This window comes from Macaca mulatta, chromosome 16, assembly GCF_049350105.2.
Source record: "Macaca mulatta isolate MMU2019108-1 chromosome 16, T2T-MMU8v2.0, whole genome shotgun sequence".
Lineage (NCBI taxonomy): Eukaryota > Metazoa > Chordata > Mammalia > Primates > Cercopithecidae > Macaca > Macaca mulatta.
The window spans coordinates 63,768,007-63,792,627 of record NC_133421.1 but is presented as its reverse complement, the minus strand read 5'-3'; the positions used below and the strand labels follow the sequence as shown (position 1 = coordinate 63,792,627).

Here is a 24,621-nt window from a genome sequence, read left to right as displayed (position 1 = left end):
TATACAGTTTTTTCTTTTTTTTTTGAGACAGAGTCTCACTCTGTCACCCAGGCTAGAGTGCAGTGACATGATCTCTGCTCACTGCAATTTATGCTTCATGGGTTCAAGTGATCCTCCTGCCTCAGCCTCCTGAATAGCTGGGATTACAGGAGCGCACCACCGGGCTAATTTTTGTATTTTTCGTAGAGACGGAGATTCACCATGTTAGCCAGGCTGGTCTCAAACTCCTGACCTCATTTGATCCACCTGCCTCGGCCTCCCAAAGTGTGGGGATTACAGGCGTGAGCCACTGCGGCCAGCCAGAAATAATTTTGAAACGAAAAAAATGAGAAAAGGGGAATGAACTGTGCTAGTCTCGCTTTGAACATCATGTTACAATGCGCCACTATCTTTTTTTTTTTTTTTTTTGAGACGGAGTCTCGCTCTGTCGCCTAGGCTGGAGTTCAGTGTCACGATCTCCGCTCACTGCAAGCTCCGCCTCCCGGGTTCACGCCATTCTCCTGCCTCAGCCTCCCGAGTAGCTGGGACTACAGGCACCTGCCACCACGCCCGGCTAATTTTTTTGTATTTTTGGTAGAGACGGGGTTTCACCGTGTTAGCCAGGATGGTCTCGATCTCCTGACCTCGTGATCCGCCTGCCTCGGCCTCCCAAAGTGCTGGGATTACAGGCGTGAGCCACCGCGCCCGGCCGCGCCACTATCTTTCTTAGGATGTAATTACTGCATCTAGTATCTCAGGTTAAACTTATTTTTCATAAGACATTTCTGATACCGATACCCTTTGAAATGCTAGTCTTGGCCGGGTGACTAGCCAAGGCGAAACGCCGTCTCTACTAAAAATACAAAAATTAGCCAGGCGTGGTGGCGGGTGCCTGTAATCCCAGCTACTATGGAGGCTGAGGCAGGAGAATCGCTTGAACCCGGGAGACGGAGGTTGCAGTGAGCCGAGATCGTGCCATTGCACTCCGGCCTGGGCGACAAGAGCAAGGCTCCGTGTCAAAAAAAAAAAAAAAAAAAAAAAAAAAGCCAGTCTTTAAGTACAGCGACATGTTAATTAATCAGTTAATTTGCGAGTTAACTGCTAAAATAAAATAAACAAAAAAATGCCGGTTTCCGAAGGGAGCTGAAAGCTACATACAGCGGCGTGAGGCCTGAGACAACTCAGATCAAAGAAGACAGGGCTGAAAGAAATCTCGCGAGGCCCACGCATCGACCAATATTCGCGAGATTTCGATGCCCTGTCCTTTTCCTCTTTCTGGCAGGACCACGGTTTATCTCGCGAATTTTGGGAAGTTCCGTTGGGGAAGATGGCGGCGGCCTCGAGCACCCTTCTCTTCTTGCCGCCGGGGACTTCAGACTGATCCTTCCCGCGAAGAGTAGGGACTGCTGGTACCCTGCGTCCTGGAATCCCGAGCCAACTTGTTTCCCCCGTTAGTGGTGGGGAAGGGCTTATCCTTTTGTGGCAGATCCAGTCTCTCGCCGCCTTCAGGATGAAAGCTCAGGGGGAAACCGAGGGTAAGTGACTGAGGGGGAAAGGAGGGGGCGGGACACAACTGGGGGAGCCAGTTTGTGAGAGAAGGTTCTTGCAGATGTCCCATGGGGGCCACTTGAGGGGCACAGAGTCCGGGAGAGGGAATGTGTATGAGTTTTAGATTGTCACTATACCCTCCTTGATGACTATAGAGCTTCGACTTTGGGGTGATGGGGACTCTCAACTTCTGTGAAGATTTCATGCTCGGCTAGGGCACTTTTGGCCTAAAGTGGTGCGAGACGGGGCTAGTGAATACAAAACCAGCTTACATCTCCTTCCAGAAGAGACGCCTGAATAAATTTAGGGCTGTGTGTAAACGTACTGGAGACTATTTTGGCATGAATGAAATGATTAATTCCTTGTATTTATTAGCAGCCAGCGGATCCCTACAATGTCAAGTGTTCAGATCCTGTACTGTTGTGTATTTTTAAACTGTGCTGAATTTCATTCTTTTATTGACCGAACTAATAACTGCAGAAAAACAACTTTCCTGGGGAACTTTACTAAGATTTTCTAAAGTTCCACACTCCGGCTTAGATGCTTCCTTGGCATTTTGGGCATAGTTCTGTTGATACAGTGAGCTGTGTTATTGTTTGTTTATCTCCAGTTTACTCTGAGCTTTGCAGATTAGGGTCCTTGCCTGATTCATTTTTATATAGTTTCTGGAACGTAATAGTCGCTCAAAAAATCTTGGAGCATCGAAGTGCAGATATTTATCAGCAGGTTTCTCAAGAAAAACAAGGAGTGTGTTTTGGAGGAGAGGTCGAAAGGTGAGGCCCCGCGGGAGCAGTGACTCACATCTGTAATCCCTGCGCTTTGGGAGGCTGAGGCTGGAGGATCCCTTGAGCCCAGGAGTTCGAGACCTGCCTGGGCAACATAGTGAGGCCCTGTCTCTACAAAAAAATGAAAAATTGCCGGGCGCCGTGGCTCACGCCTGTAATCCCAGCACTTTGGGAAGTCGAGGCGGGCGGATCACCTGAGGTCGGGAGATTGAGACCAGCCTGACCAACATGGAGAAACCCTGGCTCTACTAAAAACACAAAATTAGCTGGCTGTGGTGGTGTATGTCTGTAATCCCAGCTACTTGGGAGGCTGAGGTGGGAGGATCACTTGAACCCAGGAGGTGGAGGTTGTGGTGAGCCAAGATTGTGCCATTGCACTCCTGCCTGGGCAACAAGAGGGAAACTTCCTCTCAAAAAAAAAAAAAAAAAAAAAAAAAAATTGGCTGGGCGTGGTGGCTCATTCCTGTAATCCCAGCATTTTGGGAGACCAAGGTGGCGGATCACCTGAGGTCAAGAGTTCAAGACCAGCCTGGCCAACATGGTGAAACCCTGTCTCTACTAAAAATACAAAATTAGCCCGGCATGGTGGCATGCCTGCAATCCCAGCTACTTGGGAGACTGAGGCAGGAGAATCACTCAAACCCAGGAGGTGGAGGTTGCAGTGAGCCAAGGTGGTGCCACTGGACTCCAGTCTGGGCAACGAGAGCAAAACTCCGTCTCAAAAATATAAATAAATTAATTAAAAATAAATAAATAAATAAAATAAAAAATAAAAAAAATTAGGACCAGGTAGTGACTCAAGGATGTAGTCCCAGCACTTTGGGAGACCGAAGCAGGCAGATCACTTGAGCTCACAAGTTGGAGACCAGCCTGGACAACCTGGCAAAAGCCTGTCTCTACAACAAATATAAAAATTAACTAGGCATGGTGGCACAAGCCAGTAGTCTCAGCTACTTGGGAGGCTGAGGTGGGAGGATTACCTGAATCCTGTAGGTCAAGGCTCCAGTGAGCCAGAATTGTGCCACTGCACTCCAACCTGGGTGACAGAGCGAGACCCTGTTTCAAGGAAAAATTAGCTATAGCCCCAGCTACTCTGAAGGCTGAGCTGGGAGGATCACTTGATCCTGGAGCATGGGAGGTCGAGGCTACAGTAGACCTTGATTGTGCCAATGCACTTAAGCCGGGGCTGCAGGGTGATGCTCTGTCTTAAAAAAAAAAAAAAAAAAAGAAAAAATGTACTCCTCAGGTGCAAGGGGAGAAGGGTAAAAATGGAAACTTTGTGAAGTAGGAGTTTTTGTCTGGTTTGTTCACTGCTGTCTTTTTAGCAATTTCATTTATTCTTTTTCTTTTTTTAAAAAATTTTCCTCTCTAACCCAGTTCAATAACTTTTTTTTGACACAATGTCTCCATCTGTTGCTCAGGATGGAGTAAGTGGTGTGATCAAGGCCCATCTCTGAAGCTTCGACCTCCCAGGCTAAGGTGATCCTTCTGCCTCAGCCTCCAGAGTAGATGGGGACTGACTATAGGCACATGCCAGGAGGCTTGGCTAATTTTTTTCTTTTTCTTTTTTTTTGAGACAGAGTTTTGCTCTTGCTAATGCTGGAGTGCAGTAGTGTGATCTCGGCTCACTGCAGCCTTTGCCTTCTGGATTCAAGCTATTCTCCTGCCTTAGCCTCCCAAGTAGCTGGGATTACAGGCATGCACCACCATACCAGGCTAATTTTGTATTTTCAGTAGAGACAGGGTTTGGCCGGTGCGGTGTCTCAGGCCTGTAATCCCAGCACTTTGGTAGGCTGAGGTGGGTGGATCATCTGAGGTCAGGAGTTCGAGAGCAACTTGGCCAACATGGTGAAACCCCGTCTGTACTAAAAATACAAAAATTAGCTGGGTGTGGTGGTACATGCCTATAATTCCAGCTACTAGGGAGGCTGAGGCAGGGGAATTGCTTGAACTCGGGAGGCGGAGGTTGCAGTGAGCCAAGATTGCACCACTGTACTCCAGCCTAGGTGACAGAGCAAAACTCCATTTCAAAAAAAAAAAAAAAAAGTAGAGATAGAGTTTCACCATGTTGACCACGGTGGTCTCAAGCTCTTGACTTAGGTAATCTGCCTGCTTCGGCTTTTTAAAATGCTGGGGTTACAGGTGTGAGCCACTGCGCTTGGCCTGACAAATTTTTTTTTTTTTAAAGTAGTGACGAGATCTTGTTATGTTGCCCAAGCTGTAGTTGAACTCCCCAGCTTAAGTATTCTCCCATGTTGGCCTCCCAAAGTGCTAGTGAGGATTACAGGTGTGAGCCACAGTGTCTGGCCTCCCCAGCACTTTTACTAGTGCTTGAGGTCGGGTGTGGTGGCTCACACCTGTAATCCCAGCAGTTTGGGAGGCCGAGTGGACGGATCATCTGAGGTCGGGAGTTCGAGACCAGCCTGACCAATGTGGTAAAACCCCATCTCTACTAAAAATACAAAATTAGCTTGGTGTAGTGGTGCGTGCCTGTAATCCCAGCTACTTGGGAGGCTGAGGCAGGAGTACTGGTTGAACCTGGGAGGAGGTAGAGGTTGCAGTGAGCCGAGATCGCGCCATTGCATTCCAGCCTGTGCATCAAGAGTGAAACTTCGTCTCAAAAAAAAAAAAAGTTTGGATAGAAAACAGTCCAGCTGTATGGTATTCCTTACATCAGACCTATAATTTGTGTGTCATCTTGCCATTAAAAATGTCTTCTTTTCTTTTTTTTTTTTTTTTTTTTTTGAGACTGAGTCTGGCTCTGTCGCCCAGGCTGGAGTGCAGTGGCCGGATCTCAGCTCACTGCAAGCTCTGCCTCCCGGGTTTACGCCATTCTTCTGCCTCAGCCTCCCGAGTAGCTGGGACCACAGGCGCCCGCCACTTCGCCCGGCTAGTTTTTTGTATTTTTTTTAGTAGAGATGGGGTTTCACCGTGTTAGCCAGGATGGTCTCGATCTCCTGACCTCGTGATCCGCCCGTCTCGGCCTCCCAAAGTGCTGGGATTACAGGCTTGAGCCACCGCGCCCGGCCTAAAAATGTCTTCTTTGGATATTTTGAAGTAAAATGATTTTGGAAAATATTTTAACTGAATTCTTACTGAGATGAAGTGTGGGAATTTATTTTGCAAGGAAAACTGTGGATAGTCTTGATAGAACAGTTACTGATGACGTTTTCTGATTTGAATCGCAGAGTCGGAAAAGCTGAGTAAGATGAGTTCTCTCCTGGAACGGCTCCATGCAAAATTTAACCAAAATAGACCTTGGAGTGAAACCATTAAGCTTGTGCGTCAAGTCATGGTAAGGATTGTGGTGAAGTGGGTAAAGTGTTTTGCGTAGATAATTATTCTTTTTTTTTTTTTTTTTTTTGTGAGACGGAGTCTCGCTCTGTCGCCCGGGCTGGAGTGCAGTGGCCGGATCTCAGCTCACTGCAAGCTCCGCCTCCCGGGTTCACGCCATTCTCCTGCCTCTGCCTCCCGTGTAGCTGGGACTACAGGCGCCCGCCACCTCGCCTGGCTAGTTTTTTGTATTTTTTAGTAGAGACGGGGTTTCGCCGTGTTAGCCAGGATGGTCTTGATCTCCTGACCTCGTGATCCGCCCGTCTCGACCTCCCAAAGTGCTGGGATTACAGGCTTGAGCCACCGCGCCCGGCCCGATAATTATTCTTAATACGCTAAGTTCCTCATGTAAATGTATTCATACTATCTTCATAAAACATCTGAATACATGGTGGTTTCAACTTTAGGAGTCTTATTGTATCTATACTACAGGTTGAATATCCCTTATCTGAAATGCTTGGGCCCAGAAGTGTTTCAGATTTTGGATTGTTTTGAATTTTGGAATATTTGCAAATACATAGTGAGATATCTTGGGGGATGGGACCCAAGTCTAAACACAGAATTTATGTTTCATACACCTTATAGATATAGCCTGAAGGTAATTTTATACTATATATATATATTTTTTTTTTTTTTTTTTTTGAGGCGGAGTCTCGCTCTGTCGCCCAGGCTGGAGTGCAGTGGCCAGATCTCAGCTCACTGCAAGCTCCACCTCCCGGGTTTACGCCATTCTCCTGCCTCAGCCTCCGGAGTAGCTGGGACTACAGGCGCCCGCCACCTCGCCCGGCTAGTTTTTTTGTATTTCTTAGTAGAGACGGGGTTTCACCATGTTAGCCAGGATGGTCTCGATCTCCTGATCTCGTGATCCGCCCATCTCGGCCTCCCAAAGTGCTGGGATTACGGGCTTGAGCCACCACGCCCGGCCTATACAATATATTTAATAATATATTTAATACTTTTGTGCATGAAACAAAGTTTTTTTATTTTTTATTTTTTTATTTTGAGACGGAGTTTCACTCTTGTTGCCCAGGCTGGAGTGTAATGGACCGATCTTGGCTCACTACAACCTCTGCCTCCCAGGTTCAAGTGATTCTTCTGCCTCAGCCTCCTGAATAGCTGGGATTACAGGAATGGGCCATCACGCCTGGCTAATTTTTATGTTTTTAGTAGAGATGGGGTTTTTCCTTGTCGGTCAGGCTGGTCTTCAACTCCTGACCTCAGGTGATCCACCTGCCTTGGCCTCCCAAAGTGCTGGGATTACAGGTGTGAGCAACCATGCCCAGCCGTTTTGACTGCATTTTGACCATGACCCTGTTATATGAGGTCAGGTGTGAAATCTTTGATGGCATCATTGTGAATGCTAAAAAGGTTTTGGATTTTGGAGCATTACAGATTTTTGATTTTCTAATTAGGTCTGCCCAGCCTGTACTAGAAGAGTTTTTGATTCATTCTTTTTTTTGAGATCGGGTCTTATTTTGTCATCTAGGCTCAAGTGCAGTGGCATGATCATGGCTCACTGTAGCTTTGACTTCCCAGGCTTAGGTGGTTCTCCCACCTCAGCCTCCCAGTATCTGGGACAACAGGTGCATGTAACCATGCCTGGCTAGTTTTTTTTTTTTTTTTTCTTTGAGATGGAGTCTCTGTGGCCAGTCTGGAGTGCAATAGTGTGATCTCAGCTCACCGCAACCTCTGTCTCTCGGGTTCTAGTGATTCCCCTGCTTCAACCTCCCAAGTAGCTAGGACTAGAGGTGCACGCCACCATGCCTGGCTAATTTTTTGTATTTTAGTAGAGATGGGGTTTCACCGCGTTGGCCAGGATGGTCTCCATCTCCTGACCTCGTGATCTGCCTGCCTTGGCCTCCCAAAGTCCTGGGATTACAGGCGTGTGCCACTGTGCCCGGCTGTACAGCTAGTTTTTTACATTTTTGTAGAAATAGGTTTTTTTTTTTCTTTTTTTTTTTTTGAGATTGAGTCTTGCTCTGTCCCCCCGGGCTGGAGTGCAGTGGTGTGATCTCGGCTCACTACAAGTTCTGCCTCCTGGGTTCACACCATTCTCCTGCCTCGGCCTCCTGAGTAGCTGGAACTACAGGTGCCCGCTGCCACACCCAGCTAATTTTTTGTATTTTTAGTACAGACAGAGTTTCAGCGTGTTAGCCAGGATGGTCTTGATCTCCTGACCTCGTAATCTGCTGGTCTTGGCCTCTCAAAGTGTTGGGATTGCAGGCGTGAGCCACTGCTTCCAGTCAGAAATAGGTTTTTACCATGTGGCCCAGGCTGGTCTCAAACTTGTGGGCTCAAGTGATCCACCCACCTTGGCCTCCCAAAGTGTTATGATTACAGTGTGAGCCACCATGCCTGGCGGATTAATTTTTTTTTTTTTTTTTAAGATGGAGTCTCCATCTGTCGCCCAGGCTGGAGTGCAGTGGCAGGATCTTGGCTCACTGCATCCTCTGTCTCCTGGGTTCAAGTGATTCTGTACAGCTACTCAGGAGGCTGGGGCTCCCGCCACCATGCCCAGCTAATTTTTGTATTTTTAGTGGAGATGGGGTTTCACCGTGTTAGCCAGGCTGGTCTCGAACTCCTGACCTTGTGATCCACCCACTTCAGCCTCTCAAAGTGCTGTGATTACAGGTGTGAGCCACTGCGCCTGGCCCAAGTTGTCATTTTTATTCCTTAAGGCAACCAAATTCTAGCTTGAAATATGTTCTGTAGAAGATACTGTCATTAGAGAGACATTGTGAGATAGAAGGATTCCAGGTGGCTATTAAGGCCCTCTGTTTGGGTACCCACTATCTTGGTTTGGTCACCATGACTTTCCATGTCTACTTGTCAGTTTTGCAGATTCAGAAACCTAATTTTATTGGTATGTTAAGGTTTTATAGAGTTTTCGTGGCCGGGCGTGGTGGTTCACACGTGTAATCCCAGCACTTTGGGTGGCCGAGGTGGGTGAATCACCTGAGGTCAGGAGGTCGAGACCAGCCTGACCAACAAGGTGAAACCCTGTCTCTACTAAAAAGACAAAATTAGCCAGTTGTGGTGGCAGGTGCCTGTAGTCCCAGCTACTCAGGAGGCTGAGACAGGAGAATTGCTTGAACCCAGGAGGTGGAGGTTGCAGTGAGCGGAGATCACGCTACTGCACTCCAGCCTGGGCATCAGAGCGAGACTCCATCTCATAAAACAACAAAAAAAGTTTTCAACAACTGACATACTATATGCTTATTTATTAATTTATAACAAAACGTTTAGTTTTCCAGTTTTCATAATACTGGTATTCATTGACCAGAGCACCTCTTCTCCTGTCAAGAATCAAGAGATTTCAGATTATTAATAAATTACTTTGTTTTGTAAGGGAGAATTAGAGCAGTGAGATAGATTTATTTGCAACATGGAAAAGCCTGGAAAACTATCCTTATACCAGAAAATTGTTCACATTTTTAGGGAATGGAATGTTTTTCAGAGGGAAACTTCTTCACTGGATAGCATTAGGAAAACTGGGCTAAGTTTTTTGTTCTTTGGAAGTCCCTTTTCTGGACTACATGTTCTGTGTCTTTTCTGTTTCTTTTTTTTTTTTTCCAAGACAGATTCTCGCTCTGTTGCCAGGCCGGAGTGCAGTGGCACGATCTCAGCTCACTGCAACCTCTGCCTCCCAGGTTCAAGCGATTCTCCTGCTTCAGCCTCTTGAGTAGCTGGCACTACAGGCATGCGCCACCACACCCGGATAATTTTTGTATTTTTGGTAGAGATGGAGTTTCACCATGTTGACCAGAATGGTCTCGATCTCTTGACCTCATGACCTCATGATCCACCTGCCTTGGCCTCCCAAGGTGCTAGGATTGCAGGCGTGAGCCACCGCACCCAGCCTACATGTTCTATTTTTTAGAGTCAATCTCATTTTCCTAAAATTTGGTTGTGTTTCTCAGATTACATGCAAATCACCTTGTTAAATTTGTACACTACCAAATCTCCTGAGCCATCTTATTTAACTGTTTATATCTTAGCATATAGTCACTTCCACAGGAGGCAGATCTCATCTATTACATTTTGATTCTTCCTAATATTTCTGTAAAGGTTTTCTTGTTTTAGATGTGGAAATATGTTTTTCTTTTTCTTTTTTGTTTTTAACTAAATAGAAACAGGATCTCTCTATCTTGCCTTGGCTGGTCTCGAACTCCTGGACTCAAGTGATTATTCAGCTTTGGCCTCCCAGTGTGCTAGAATTACAGGCATGAGCCTGTGCCTGGCTGAGGAATACCTTTTTCTACACTCATGTATATGGATTTTTCTTCCTTTGGATGGATGGACAGAGTAACACTTGTAGATCAGTGTTACTCTATATAGTCTACAAAGTCTGTAGCCTATATTGAGTCTATAGACTGTCCTGCAATATTACTACTAGGATAATGTGTATGTTTACCCAAAACACTGTTGGCCTGGTTAATTTTCACCTCAAATGTTTTCCCACTTGACACAGGAGAAGAGGGTTGTGATGAGTTCTGGAGGGCATCAACATTTGGTCAGCTGTTTGGAGACATTGCAGAAGGCTCTCAAAGGTTTGTAAACGCTTTTGAAATATGCTGATTTCACAAAACCCCCAGTTTAAGAAGGACCATTTTATACTTAGACTTGAAGTATAAATTGAGGTAGGTCTACTTTATATACTAGATATTGCTCTTGCATTCATTTATGGAGTTGGAATGAGCTTTTTGCTATAGTTTGAAACATTTATTTTCGATCCTGTTTTGGAGGATGATAGAGATTAAAAGATAAATGATGAAGGGTAATATAAGATACCCGGGGAGGTCGGGTGCGGTGGCTCACTCCTGTAATCCCAGCACTTTGGGAGGCTGAGGCGGGCGGATCACAAGGTCAGGAGTTTGAGACCAGCTTTGGCCAACATGGTGAAACCCCATCTCCACTAAAAATACAAAAATTAGCCGGGCATGTGGCGGGAGTCCCAGCCTCCTGAGTAGCTGTATAGAATCATGTTTTTAGTATCTACTAAAAATACTGTCTCTGCTAAAAATACAAAATTAGCTGGGCGTGGTGGTGGGCACCTATAATCCCAGCTTCTTGGGAGGCTGAGGCAGGAGAATAGTGTGAACTGGGGAGCCGGAGGTTGCAATGAGCCGAAATCACACCATTGCAGTCCAGCCCAGGCAACAGGGCGAGACTCTGTCTCAAATAAAAAAAAAAAAAAAAAGAGATACCTGGGAAAAGTTTTTTTTTTCCGGTTTTTTTTTTTTTTTTTTTTTTTGAGACGGAGTCTTGCTGTGTCGCCCAGGCTGGAGTGCAGTGGCACAATCTTGGCTCACTGCAAGCTCCGCCTCCTGGGTTCATGCCATTCTTGTGCCTCAGCCTCTGGAGTAGCTGGGACTACCGGCACCCGCCACCACGCCCGGCTAATTTTTTTCTATTTTTTAGTAGAGATGGGGTTTCACCATGTTAGCCAGGATGGTCTCAATCTCCTGACCTTGTGATCCACCCGCCTCGGCCTCCCAAAGTGCTGGGATTACAGGCGTGAGCCACCACGCCCGGCAAAGTTTTTTTTTTCTTCACATGTTTTTTTCTGATTAATCTCGATAAGAAGATGGACTTTTTTTTTTTTTTTTTGAGACAGAGTTTCACTCTTGTTGCCCTGGCTGGAGTGCAATGGTGGAATCTCAGCTTACGACAACCTCTGCCTCCTGGGTTCAAGTGATTCTTCTGCCTCGGCCTCCCAAGTAGCTGGGATTATGGGCATATGCCATCATGCCCGGCTAATTTTGTATTTTTAGTAGAGACAGGGTTTTTCATGTTGGTCAGGCTGGTCTTGATCTCTCAACCTCAGGTGATTCACCCGCCTTGGCCTCCCAAAGTGCTGGGATCACAGGTGTGAGCCACTGCACCTGGCGACGTTTTTTTTTGTTTGTTTGTTTTAAGACACAGTCTCACTCTGTCTCCCAGGCTGGAGTGCAGTGGCACAATCTTGGCTCACTGCAACCTCCACTTCCTGGGTTCAAGCGATTCTCCTGGCTCAGCCTCCCAAGCAGCTGGGACTACAGGTGCATCCTACCATGCCTGGCTAATTTTTTGTATTTTTAGTAGAGATGGGGTTTCACCGCATTAGCCAGGATGGTATCGATCTCCTGACCTCGTGATCCACCTGCCTCAGCCTCCCAAATTGCTAGGATTACAGGCATGAGCTACCATGCCTGGCTAGAAGATGGACATTTTACTCTAAAAAGATTTTTACGATGTTTATGGAGCAAATTTCCGGGAAAATAAATGTAAAATATAAGTCATGAGCTTGATTATTCATGCTTATAATGACTAATTCTATTTTTTGGGAATAATGAAAGTAAAAACAGATTTTACTTTGATCCACTGGAAATGAACCTAATTCAGCTGAGGTTTTTTTTTTTTTTTTTCTTCTTTGGAGACGGTGTCTCACTCTGTCGCCTAGGCTGGAGTGCAGTGGCGTGATCTCTGCTCACTACAACCTCCGTTTCCTGGGTTCAAGTGATTCTTCTGCCTCAGCCTCTTAAGTAACTGGGATTACAGGTGCCCATTACCACGCTCGGCTAATTTCTGGATTTTTAGTAGAGATGGGGTTTTGCCATGTTGGCCAGGGTGGTCTTGGACTCCTGACTTCAGGTAATCTGCCTGCCTTGGCCTCCCAAAGTGTTGGGATTACAGGTGTGAGCTACTTTGCCTGGTCTCAGGAGTGCAATGGTGGAATCTCGGCTCACCACAACCTCTGCCTCCTGGGTTCAAGTGATTTTTCTGCCTCAGCCTCCCAAGTAGCTGGGATTACAGGCATATGCCACCATGCCTGGCTAATTTTGTATTTTTAGTAGAGACTGAGTGTTATTTTCTTTATCTTTTTTTTTTTTCTTTTTTTTTTTTTTTTTGAGACAGAGTCGCTGTGTCACCCAGGCTGGAGTGCAGTGGCGCCATCTCTGCTCATTGCAACCACTGCCCCCTGGGTTCAAGCAATTCTCTTGCCTCTGCCTCTTGAGTAGCTGGGATTACAGGTGTGCACCACCATGCCCAGCTAATTTTTGTATTTTTATTAGAGACAGGGTTTCACCATGTTGGTCGAACCCCTGACCTTGTGATCCGCCCGCCTCGGCCTCTGAAAGTGCTGGGATTACAGGCGTCAGCCACCGTACCAGGCCTTTTTTTCTGTTTTAATTGTGGTAAAATATAGATAACGTAAAATTTACCATTTTCTCTGTTTCTAAGTATATAGTTCAGTAGCATTAAGTACATTCATTTATTGTATAATCATCACCACTCTCAATCTGTAAAACTTCACTCATCTTCCCAAGCTTACATTCTGTAATGTCTCATTCCCGCCTTCCCCCAGTCCCTGGCAGCCACCATTCTGCTTCCTTTCTTTTTTTTTTTTTTTTTTTTTTGAGACAGAGTCTTGCTCTGTCGCCCAGGCTGGGGTGCAGTGGCCTGATCTCAGCTCACTGCAAGCTCCGCCTCCCGGGTTTAGACCATTCTCCTGCCTCAGCCTCCCGAGTAGCTGGGACTACAGGCGCCCGCCACCTCGCCCGGCTAGTTTTTTGTATTTTTTTAGTAGAGACGGGGTTTCACCGTGTTAGCCAGGATGGTCTCGATCTCCTGACCTCGTGATCCGCCCGTCTCGGCCTCCCAAAGTGCTGGGATTACAGGCTTGAGCCACCGCGCCTGGCCTTCTGCTTCCTTTCTTTATGAATTTGACTACTCTGTATACCTGATATAAGTGGAATCATACCATATTTGTCCTTTTGTGACTGGCTTATTTCACTTAACATAATGTCTTCAAGGTTCATCTATTTTGAAGCATTTATTAGAATTTCTTCCTTTTTTAAGGTTGAAAAATACTCCTCTCTACATATATACATTTCGTTTATCCAGTCATCCGCTAGTGGACACTTGGATTGTTTTAACCTTTTGACTGTTGTGATTAATGGTGTTGTTAATGTTGAGTATTTGTTTTTATGTTAGTTTTAATGTTAATCTTCCTTATTCTATCATTAGCAGATAAATGTATCTTAAGTTAAAGGTAGCTTGTCCCACATAAGGAGTAATGAAAACAGGAGAGGAGAAAGGTCCAGTAATTTTTCTTTTTTTTTTTTTTTTTTTTTTTTTTGAGACGGAGTCTCACGCTGTTGCCCAGGCTGGAGTGCAGTGGCGCGATCTCGGCTCACTGCAAGCTCCGCCTCCTGGGTTCACGCCATTCTCCTGCCTCAGCCTCCTGAGTAGCTAGGACTACAGGCGCCCGCCACCGCGCCCGGCTAATTTTTTGTATTTTTAGTAGAGACAGGGTTTCACTGTGGTCTCGATCTCCTGACCTTGTGATCCGCCCGCCTCGGCCTCCCAAAGTGCTGGGATTACAGGCTTGAGCCACCGCGCCCGGCCAGTAATTTTTCAAATAGATCTTTTTTTTTGACCTTTAGTACTGCATAGGCCACAGCTAACCCTTACCAATAAACTTTATGCACATTACAAGCATTTGAACTACTGAATATATTTATGGTTTTGGAAGGATTAATCTTTCTGTCTTCAAAGAATACCATTTAAGTTATTTGGAGCATTCTTTGTGACTTCCTTTTTTCATCCTCTTATAGTAACATCTTTACCAGCAATGACTGATCGTTTGGAGTCCATAGCAAGACAGAATGGGTAAGTAGTCTTTCTGTAGGCAGAAACGTTTAACTTAGTGTTAACTTTGGGTGGCTTTATTTATGTGTCTTCTATTAATTTTTGTTTTGATTTGTTCCTGCTAGACTGGGCTCTCATCTCAGTGCCAGTGGCACTGAATGTTACATCACGTCAGATATGTTCTATGTGGAAGTGCAGTTAGATCCTGCAGGACAGCTTTGTGATGTAAAAGTGGCTCACCATGGGGAGAATCCTGTGGTATGTGTTGTTGATATTTCACTGGAATCTGTGGGGTTTATGTAGGGACATTAATTTTAAAATTAATTGGTGGGGTTTAAAGAGCTTGGGTTTAGGTTTTTTCATGAGCCACTGTAGAGATGATGTGATGGGCTACAAAATCAACAGCTATAGAATGGAATTTAGAAAACACGGGTCCCATCTCTGACATCATCCAAAGACTTTGACCAGTGGAAACACCATAGGAAACCTTTTCCTTCCTTCCTTCCTTCCTTCTTTTCTTTTTTCTTTTCTTTTCTTTTATGTCTTCTTCTTTTTTTTTTTTTTTTTTTTTTTTGAGGCAGAGTCTCATTCTGTTGTCCAGGCTGTAGTGCAGTGGCATGATCTCGGCTCAGTGTAATCTCCGCCTCCTGGACTCAAGTGATTCTCCTGCCTCAGCCTCCCAAGTAGCTGGGATTATAGGTGTATGCCACCACGCCTGGCTAATTTTTGTATTTTTAGTAGAGATGGAGTTTCTCTATGTTGGCCAGGCTGTTCTCTAGCTCCTGACCTCAAGTGATCCACCCACCTCAGCCTCTCAAAGTGTTGGGATTATAGGCGTGAGCCACTGCACCCGGCGGGAACCCTTTTCATTTCATATCAACAAACGTGAGCCGCAATTGAACAATAGGTGCTGGGGATACAGAAATAAATGACTCAGGGTTCCTACCCTCAAAGAGATTATAATCAAGAACAGATGATCTGAAAAATTCTGTAATAGAGATGAATGTAAAATGTGTGTAACCAGACAATTTGATATGAATTCCATGTATGGCATTAGAGTTCTTAATGTTTTAAACAAGCTACTGAAAGTTGATTCCTTTAAAAACTATTTCATATGCTTTGACTTTAAATTTCTCACCCTAATCCTATGGTTCACCAAGTAGGAAGAAGGTGCTTTTTAATATTTTAATATGAGGACTATCTGTAGTTTTAACGGTTTTGCTGTAAAACATGTGCTATAGAAAGAGAAAGACTTTTGATATCTTCAAAGTTGCTAAAGGAGTTTTAATGTTTTAACATAATTTCTTTGATTTCAGAGCTGTCCGGAGCTTGTACAGCAGCTAAGGTGAGCAAATAAGATTTATATTCCTTGATATTGACAGACAGTGCTGTTCTTTACAGCTAGGTTTTAAGACTGGTCAGAAGTTATTCTCCTCAGGAACAAGTTTATTTTCTTGGGCAAAGACTTTTAAGGTCTGTACTTAATCACGTCCTGAATTGACATAGCACAGCTTTTCACCCTACTCTATCCCAGGGCTTTTTTTTTTTTTTTTTTTTTTGAGATGGAGTCTTGCTCTATCGCCCAGGGTGGAGTGCAGTAGCACGATCTCAGCTCACTGCAACCTCTGCCTCCTGGGTTCAAGCAATTTTCCTGCCTCAGCCTCCTAAGTGGCTGGGACTGCATATGTGTGCCACTACGCCTGGCTAATTTTTGTATTTTTAATAGAGACAAGGTGGCTGGGTGCGGTGGCTCGCACCTATAATCCCAGCACTTTGGAAGGCTGAGGCGGGTGGATCCACGAGGTCAAGAGTTCAAGACCAGCCTGGCCAAGATGGTGAAACCCCATCCCTATTAAAAATATAAAATTTAGGATCACACCTGTAATCCCAGCACTTTGGGAGGCTGAGGCGGGTGGATCATGAGGTCAGGAGATTGAGATCATCCTGGCTAACACGGTGAAACCCCATCTCTACTAAAAAAAAAAAAAATTAGCTGAGTGTGGTGGTGGGCATCTGTGGTCCCAGCTACTCGGGAGGCTGAGGCAGGAGAGTGGCGTGAACCTGGGAGGCAGAGCTTGCAGTGAGCCGAGATCTCACCACTGCACTCCAACCTGGGTGACAGAGCAAGACGCCGTCTCAAAAAAAAAAAAAAAAAATTAGCTGGGCATGGTGGCCAGTACCTGTAATCCCAGCTACCCATGAGGCTGAGGCAGAAAATTGCTTGAACCTGGGAGGCGGAGGTTGCAGTGAGCTGAGATCGTGCCACTGCACTCCAGCCTGGGTGACAGAGCAAGACTCCATCTTAAAAAAAAAAAAAAAAATAAGGGCCGGGCGCAGTGGCTCACACCTGTAATCTCAGCACTTTGGGAGGCCAAGGCGGGCAAATCTAAGAGGTCAGGAGATCGAGACCATCCTGGCTAACACGGTGAAACCCCATCTCTACTAAAAATACAAAAAATTAGCCAGGCGTGGTGGTGGGCGCCTGTAGTCCCAGCTACTCGGGAGGCTGAGGCAGGAGAATGGCGTGAACCCAGGAGGCGGAGCTTGCAGTGAGCCGAGATCACGCCACTGCATTCTAGCCCAGGCACAGAGCAAGACTGTCTCAAAAAAAACAACAACAAAAAAAATAGAGACGAGGTTTCGCCATGTTGGCCAGGCTGATCTCGAACTCCTGACCTCACGTCTCCCAAAGTGCTGGGATTACAGTTGTGAGCCACCATGCTGGGCCCTTTTCTTTTTTTTTTTGAGACGGAGTTTTGTTCTTATTACCCAGGCTGGAGTATAATGGTGCAGTCTCGGCTCACTGAGCACCTGGCCCCTTTTCTATTTTTTTTTCTTGTTTTTTTTTTTTTTTTGAAATGGAGTCTCGCTCTGTCACCCAGGCTGGAGTGCAGTGGCCAGATCTCAGCTCACTGCAAGCTCTGCCTCCCGGGTCCACGCCATTCTCCTGCCTCAGCCTCCCGAGTAGCTGGGACTACAGGCGCCCGCCGCCTCACCTGGCTAGTTTTTTGTATTTTTAGTAGAGACGGGGTTTCACCATGTTAGCCAGGATGGTCTTGATCTCCTGACATTGTGATCCGCCCGTCTCGGCCTCCCAAAGTGCTGGGATTACAGGCTTGAGCCACTACGCCCGGCCCCCTTTTCTATTTTTTAAATTTTTTTTTTTTTTTTTTTTTTGGTGAGATGGAGATTTACTCTTGTTGCCCAGGCTGGAGTGCAGTGGTGCGATCTCGGCTCACCACATCCTCCACCTCCGAGGTTCAAGCGATTCTCCTGCCTCAGCCTCCCGAGTATCTGGGATTACACGCATGTGCCACCACGCCTGGCTAATTTTGTATTTTTAGTAGAGACGGGGTTTCACCATTTTGCCCAGGCTGATCTCTAACTCCTGACCTCAGATGATCTGCCCGCCTCAGCCTCCCAAAGTGCTGGGATTACAGGCGTGAGCCACTGTGCCAGGCCTATTTTTTTTTTTTTTTGAGACAGAGTCTCGTTCTGTCACCCAGGATGGAGTGCAGTGGCGTGGTCTCGACTCACTGCAAGCTCCACCTCCCGGATTCATGCCATTTTCCTGCCTCAGCCTCCCAAGTAGCTGGGACTATAGGCGCCCACCACCACGCCTGGCTAACTTTTTCTATTTTTAGTAGAGACGGGGTTTCACTTGTGTTAGCCAGGATGGTCTGATCTCCTGACCTTGTGATCTGCCCACCTCGGCCTCCCAAAGTGCTGGGATTATAGGCGTGAACCACTGCGCCTGGCCCCTATTTTTTTAATTTTTAATTTTTTTTTCTTATTTTGCCTCAGTTTCCCAACAGAAAGATATCCCAGGGTCTCTTAAACTTGGTACTAATGACAATTTGGATTGGAAATTCTTTGCTCCTGGGCGGCCTGGTTTATTCTGTTATGTTTAATAGCATCCCTTGCCTCTTCATTAGTTGCCGGTAGTTATCTCCTTAGTTGTCACAACCATGTCCCCTGGGGTGCAAAATCACCCCTGGTTGGAATTGCTGATCTAGGTTTAGGAATTCCATATAGCTGGGGGTGGTGGCTCATGCCTATAATCCCAACAATTTGGGAGGTTGAAGTGGGCAGATCACTTGAGGCCAGGAGTTCAAGACCATCCTAGCTAGCCTGGCGAAACTCTGTCTCTACAAAACATACAAAAATTAGCGGAGTGTGAAGCTGGGCGCGGTGGCTCATGCCTGTAATCCCAGCACTTTGGGAGGCTAAGGCAGGCGGATCCCAGCCTGACCAACATGGAGAAACTCCGTCCCTAAAAATACTAAATTAGCCGTGTGTGGTGGTGCATGCTTGTAATCCCAGCTACTTGGGAGGCTGAGGCAGGAGAATCGCTTGAACCTGGGAGGCAGAAGTTGTGGTGAGCCAAGATCATGCCATTACAGTCCAGCCTGGGCAACAAGAGCAAAACTGTCTCCAAAAAAAAAAAAAAAAGTTAGCTGAATGTAGTGGCTCACATGTGTAATCCCAGCTACTTGGGAGGCTGAGGCAGGAGAATCGCTTGAACCTGGGAGGCAGAAGTTGTGGTGAGCCAAGATCATGCCATTACAGTCCAGCCTGGGCAATAAGAGCAAAACTGTCTCAAAAAAAAAAAAAAAAAAAAAGTTAGCTGAGCGTAGTGGCTCACATATGTAATCCCAGCTACTTGGGAGGCTGAGGTAGAAAATGGCTTGAGCCTGGGAGGTGGAGATTGCAGTGAGCTGGGATCACATCACTGCACTCCAGCCTGGGTGATGGAGCGAGACTGTCTCAAAAAAAAAAAAAGAATTGTGTGTGGAACAAAATAAATAGTAAGTAATCATTGAATCAGAGAAGGCTTGATAATTGAGTATACCATGAGAATAACTTTTTCGCTTTGATTTTGGGAAAAATTGTTTCATTTAGAAGGTATGCATGTGTTACAGGAAAAGTGCTAGGCTTGAAAACAGTCACTTTTAGCACATCGTGGATTTTTTCACTTTTCTTTTAATTGAGTGGAAATATCTGTACTTAAATTTAAACTCAGAATTAAGACTTTTGGGGAATTTAAGGAAGTTATTACATACCCTTTGTTTTGAGCATAGCAGAGTTCTCAGGTACCACATGAGGATGTCTTAGAGTGTTCACATTGAGAAAATAAGGGGGGTGTGTGTGTGTGTAAAAGTGTTTTTTTTTTCTTTTCTTTTTTTTTGTTTTTGAGACGGAGTCTCGCTCTGTCGTCCAAGCTGGAGTGCAGTGGCGCGATCTCTGCTCACTGCAAGCTCCGCCTCCCGGGTTCACGCCATTCTCCTGCTTCAGCCTCCCGAGTAGCTGGGACTTCAGGTGCCTGCCACACGCCCGGCTAATTTTTTGTATTTTTAGTAGAGATGGGATTTCATCATGTTAGCCAGGATGGTCTCGATCTCCTGACCTCGTGATCCACCCGCCTCTGCATCCCAAAGTGCTGGGATTACAGGCGTGAGCCACTGCACCTGGCCTTTTTTTCTTTTTTTGAGGTGGTATCTCACTCTGTTGCCCAGTGCAGTGGCACGATCTTGGCTCACTGCAGCCTCCACCTCCCGGGTTCGAGCGATTTTCCTGCTTTAGCCTCCTGAGTAGCTGGGATTACAGGTACCTGCCATTATGCCCGGCTAATTTTTGTATTATCCGGGTGTGGTGAAACCTTCTCTCTACTAAAAATACAAAAAATTAGCTCAGTGTGGTGGTGCTCGTCTGTAATTCCAGCTACACAGGAGGTTGAGGCTGGAGAATCTCAGGAACTTAGGAGGGAGAAGTTGCAGTGAGCTGAGATCGTGCCATGCCATCACACTCCAGCCTGGTGGACAGAGTGAGACTCTGTCTCAAAAAAGAAAAAAAAAACAAAACAATGTTGACTTTTACCTGATATTTAGTCATTTAGTATAGATGGTAATATTAAGGTAAAGAATATATTTTGCTGCTACTCTTGTTTCTTTTTACTCTCTTAATAGCACTGTGGACTGTAAGTGCTCAGTAAATGCTCACAGAATGTCTGCTCAAGTGTCTGACCTTGTCATGGCAGTTTAGCTTTCCAGAGAGCTTTTTTTTTCAAGTTTGAAAAAAGATATCAAGAGTTAGAATTCTGGAGATGTATTGGATTCCTAAACCTATCCACAAAAACCCATTTGGCTGAGAATCAAAGCATGAATATTTGGTCCTAGAAAGCCAGAGGTCATGGTAGTAGTTTATTTTTTCTGGGGTAGATCTGGTCATAGCAATATTTTCTAATGGGTAGTTTGCCTCCAGGGTACCCACTACCTTTTCTCTGGGTCTCCATCTCTGTCCTAGTATTTATTTTCCCTCTCATCTTTGCTCTCATGTTGCTGTATACCCACAAGTGTTATGTCTTCCCAATTTATTTTCGTTCTTTTTTTTTTTTTTTTGAGACAGTCTTGCTCTGTCCCCCAGGCTGGGGTGCAGTGGCGTGATCTTGGCTCACTACAAGCTCCACCTCCCGGGTTCACGCCATTCTCCTGTCTCAGCCTCCTGAGTAGTAGCTGGGACTACAGGTGCCTGCCATCACACCCGGCTAATTTTTAAAAATATTTTTAGTAGAGATGGGGTTTCACCATGTTAGCCAGGATGGTCTCGATGTTCTGACCTCGTGATCCACCCGCCTCGGCCTCCCAAAGTGCTGGGATTACAGGCATAAGCCCCTGTGCCCGGCCCTTCCTAATTTATTTTCTTCTCATTATCTCTGCAATCAAAAGTTTTATTTCTGTTGACATCCAAATTCAATTACATATTTGGAGGAAAGGAGCTGGGTGTGGTGGTGCACACCTGTAGTCCCAGCCACATGAGAGGTTGAAGTGAGAGCATTGCTTAAGTCCTGGAATTAGAGTCTGGCCTGGGCAACATAGGGAAACCCCATCTCTATAAAAACATTAATAAAAAGGGAAAAGAGCCGGGTGCGGTGGCTCACGCCTGTAATCCCAGCACTTTGGGAGGCCGAGGCGGGTGGATCACGAGGTCAGGAGATCAAGACCATCCTGGCTAACACGGTGAAACCCCGTCTCTACTAAAAATACAAAAAACTAGCCAGGCGTGGTGGTGCGTGCCTGTAGTCCCAGCTACTTGGGAGGCTGAGGCAGGAGAATGGCGTGAACCCAGGAGGCAGAGCTTGCAGTGAGCCGAGATGGTGCCACTGCACTCCAACCTGGGCAACAAAGTGAGACTCTCTCAAAAAAAAAAAAAAAAAAAAAGGAAAGTTGTTAATAATTGATTTAAATCAGGTTTCATTACTTGGGAGCTAATAAAACTACCTGGTAGAGAGGTTTTGACCACCTACCTTTTAACTTTCACACTGTTTATTGGTACCTTCTCCAGCAAAAATGGAGCAGAGAGACAAAGGAAAATATTTTCTTTTCTTTTGCTACTTTTCGTTGATGCTAGAAAACTTTTGAGGAAAACAGTTAAAGCTGATTGTTAAAATCAGTTTTATATAGCTGTGATTTTTGGCACTTTGTTGTAAGATGGAGTAGTAATTTTATGTTGTATTTTCCTCTCTTTCCCCTCTCCCGTGAACTCCTTATAGGGAAAAAAATTTTGATGAATTTTCTAAGCACCTTAAGGGCCTTGTTAATCTGTATAACCTTCCAGGGGACAAGTAAGTATTTTTAATATTTTTGCTCTTGTTTGGAAAAATCAGTATAAATCTATAAGCCACCTTATGCCTAGAAATTTGCCAACTCTTCTACTATTTGTCACTCCTAGTTTCTACTTACACTGTAATCTGTAGCTCAGCTTCCAACGTTAGGCCTCTAAAAGATATCTTCAATAGGCAGTGCCTGCATTAATTGATCATAATGCTGGAAGACAGAATATTATCTTTGAGATGTCCAACATTCCAATTTCCAGGCTGAAAGGAATTAGTTGTTGTGGAACTGGCTTTAATTCTACTTTTAACCTACCTGGGATTCTATTAACCTATTTGGGTTTTAAAAACAGAGATGAAAATAAGCTTTGAAGTGCTAAAAATAGGCTTTAATAGTAGTGAAGCCAGTCAAAGTGGCCCATGCCTCTAATCCCAGCACATTGGGAGGCCAAGACAGCAAGATTTCTTGAGCTCAGAGATCAATACCAGCCTTGGCAACATAGTGAGACCCTGTCTCTAGCAGAAAGACAACAACAACAGCTTAGATGGGTGGTGGTGAGTGCCTGTAGTCCCAGCTACTTGGGAGGCTAAGGTGGGACGATCACTTCAAATTAGTAGTTTGAGGGTGCAGTGAGCAGTGATTGTGCCACTGTGCTCCAGCCCAGTCGACAGTGAGATGCTGTCTCAAAAAAAAATTATGTAGTGACAAAAATAATTTTATTTTAAAAATTAATGTTTTAGGCTGGGCACAGTGGCTTACACCTTTAATCCTGGCACTTTGGGAGGCTGAGGTGGGTGGACCACCTGAGGTCAGGTCAAGAATTAATGTTTTAATTTTTTTTTTTTTTTAATACGGAGTGTCGCTCTGTCACCCAGGCTGGAGTGCAGTGGCACAACCTCAGCTCACTGCAGCCTCCGCCTCCTGGGTTCAAGCAGTTCTCCTGCCTCCTCCTTCTGAGTAGCTGGGATTACAGGTATGCACCACTACACCCGGCTAATTTTTTTTTTTTTTTTGAGACGGAATCTTGCTTTGTCGCCCAGGCTGCAGTGCAGTGGTGCTATCTCGGCTCACTGCAACTGCAGCCTCCTGGGTTCAAGTGATTCTCCTGTCTCAGCCTCCTGAGTAGCTGGGATTAAAGGCGCCGGCCACCGCACCTGGCTAAGTTTTGCATTTTTAGTAGAGGCGGGTTGTTTCACCATCTTGGCCAGGCTGGTCTCGCACTCCTGACACCTTGATCCACCCGCCGTGGCCTCCCAGAGTGCTGGGATTACAGGCGTGAGTCACTGCACCCGGCCACCTGGCTAATTTTTGTAGTTTTAGTAGAGAAGGGGTTTTACCATGTTGGTCAGGCTGGTCTCAAACTCCTGACCTCATGTGATCTACCTGCCTCGGCCTCCCAAAGTGCTGGGATTACAGGCATGAGCCACCGCACCTGGGCAGTTTTTTTTTTGTTTTTTGAGTTTTTTTTTTTTTTTTTGAGATGGAGTCTTGCTCTGCCACCAGGCTGGAGTGCAATGGCACAATCTTGGCTCACTGCAACCTCCGCCTCCCGGGTTCAAGCAATTCTGCCTCAGCCTCCCAAGTAGCTGGGACTATAGATGCATGCTGCCACGCCTGGCTAATTTTTTTTTTTTTTTTTTTTTTTTTTTTATTAGAGACGGGGTTTCACCGTGTTGCCCAGGCTGGTCTCAAACTCCTGAGCTCAGGCAATCTGCCCACCTCAGCTTCCCACATTGCTAGGATTATAGGCGTGAGCCACGCCCTATTAGCCACACTCGGCTACTTTTTGTATTTTTAGTAGAGACGGAGTTTCGCCATGTTGGCTAGGCTGGTCTCAAACTCCTGACCTTGGGTGATCTGCCCGCCTCAGCCTCCCAAAGTGCTGGGATTACAGGCGTGAGCCACTTCGCCCGGTCATAATTTTCAACTGTTAACTCATGTTCTTCTCATCTACTCTCCAGCAAACTGAAGACTAAAATGTACTTGGCTCTCCAATCCTTAGAACAAGATCTTTCTAAAATGGCAATTATGTACTGGTAAGACTTGTAAAACCTTAATTCTACACGATCCCTTGAGTTTTTCTCCAAGGAGATTAGGGTCCTATTTTATACATCTCTATTAAGCTTGTATGATATATGTCCTTTCTCTTCTGAAATGATGATTGTATTTGAACTTCTGAGTATCAGTATCATTAAGTTGTTGGTTACCATAGGTTTTGTCTCAAGACTCATCAGACTCCATGGAGTCCCATCTGAGAAATAATAGTCTAAGTGTAATTTTTGTTCACCATACTACATACTGGTGTGTACTTGGAAATAATCCCTTTACTTTGGAGGTTAAATACACTTGCTATATGCTCAATTACAAGACAGAACCATTATGATAGTATTATAAGACTTTGGGCTGGGCGTGGTGGCTCACGCCTGTAATCCCAGCACTTTGGGAGGCCGAGGCGGGCGGATTACCTGAAGTCACGAGTTTGAGACCAGCTTGTCCAACATGGTGAAACCCCGTCTCTACTAAAAATACAAAAAATTAGCCGGGCGTGGTGGCGGGCGCCTGTAATCCCAGCTACTCGGGAGGCTGAGGCAGGAGAATCACTTGAACCTGGGAAGTGGAGGTTGCAGTGAGCTCAGATTGTGCCACTGCACTCCAACCTGGGCAACAAGAGCGAAACTCCGTCTCAAAAAAAAAAAAAAAAGACTTTGGAGAGGTGAACTCCATATCACAGT

General features: G+C 45.6%; 1 protein-coding gene and 2 long non-coding RNA genes across 6 annotated transcripts in view; 2 read left to right on the top strand and 1 right to left on the bottom strand.

Moving 5' to 3' along the window:
* The first annotated feature begins 1,279 nt into the window (after window positions 1-1,279).
* The window catches only part of MED1 (mediator complex subunit 1), a 49,545-nt gene continuing 26,203 nt past the window's right edge, over window positions 1,280-24,621 (top strand). Inside the window, exons 1-8 of one of the 4 annotated variants that reach the window (XM_015119526.3) lie at window positions 1,280-1,514; window positions 5,501-5,607; window positions 10,117-10,195; window positions 14,246-14,300; window positions 14,405-14,537; window positions 15,596-15,624; window positions 21,829-21,900; window positions 23,851-23,925. In XM_015119526.3, the coding sequence (XP_014975012.1) occupies window positions 1,490-1,514; window positions 5,501-5,607; window positions 10,117-10,195; window positions 14,246-14,300; window positions 14,405-14,537; window positions 15,596-15,624; window positions 21,829-21,900; window positions 23,851-23,925 (575 nt within the window). In that variant the 5' untranslated portion in view covers window positions 1,280-1,489. Of the gene's footprint in view, window positions 1,515-5,500; window positions 5,608-10,116; window positions 10,196-14,245; window positions 14,328-14,404; window positions 14,568-15,595; window positions 15,625-21,828; window positions 21,901-23,850; window positions 23,926-24,621 lie in introns of all 4 variants that reach the window. The other 3 variants (XM_015119528.3, XM_077971428.1, XM_077971429.1) reach the window with 3 other exon arrangements.
* On the top strand, window positions 17,744-18,978 carry LOC144335669 (uncharacterized). The gene is made up of 3 exons (XR_013406718.1): window positions 17,744-17,933; window positions 18,004-18,320; window positions 18,462-18,978. It is a non-coding gene; the product is annotated as an uncharacterized LOC144335669 (long non-coding RNA).
* On the bottom strand, window positions 23,512-24,592 carry LOC144335676 (uncharacterized). The gene is made up of 2 exons (XR_013406725.1): window positions 24,328-24,592; window positions 23,512-24,211 (listed from the first exon to the last, which is right to left on the bottom strand). It is a non-coding gene; the product is annotated as an uncharacterized LOC144335676 (long non-coding RNA).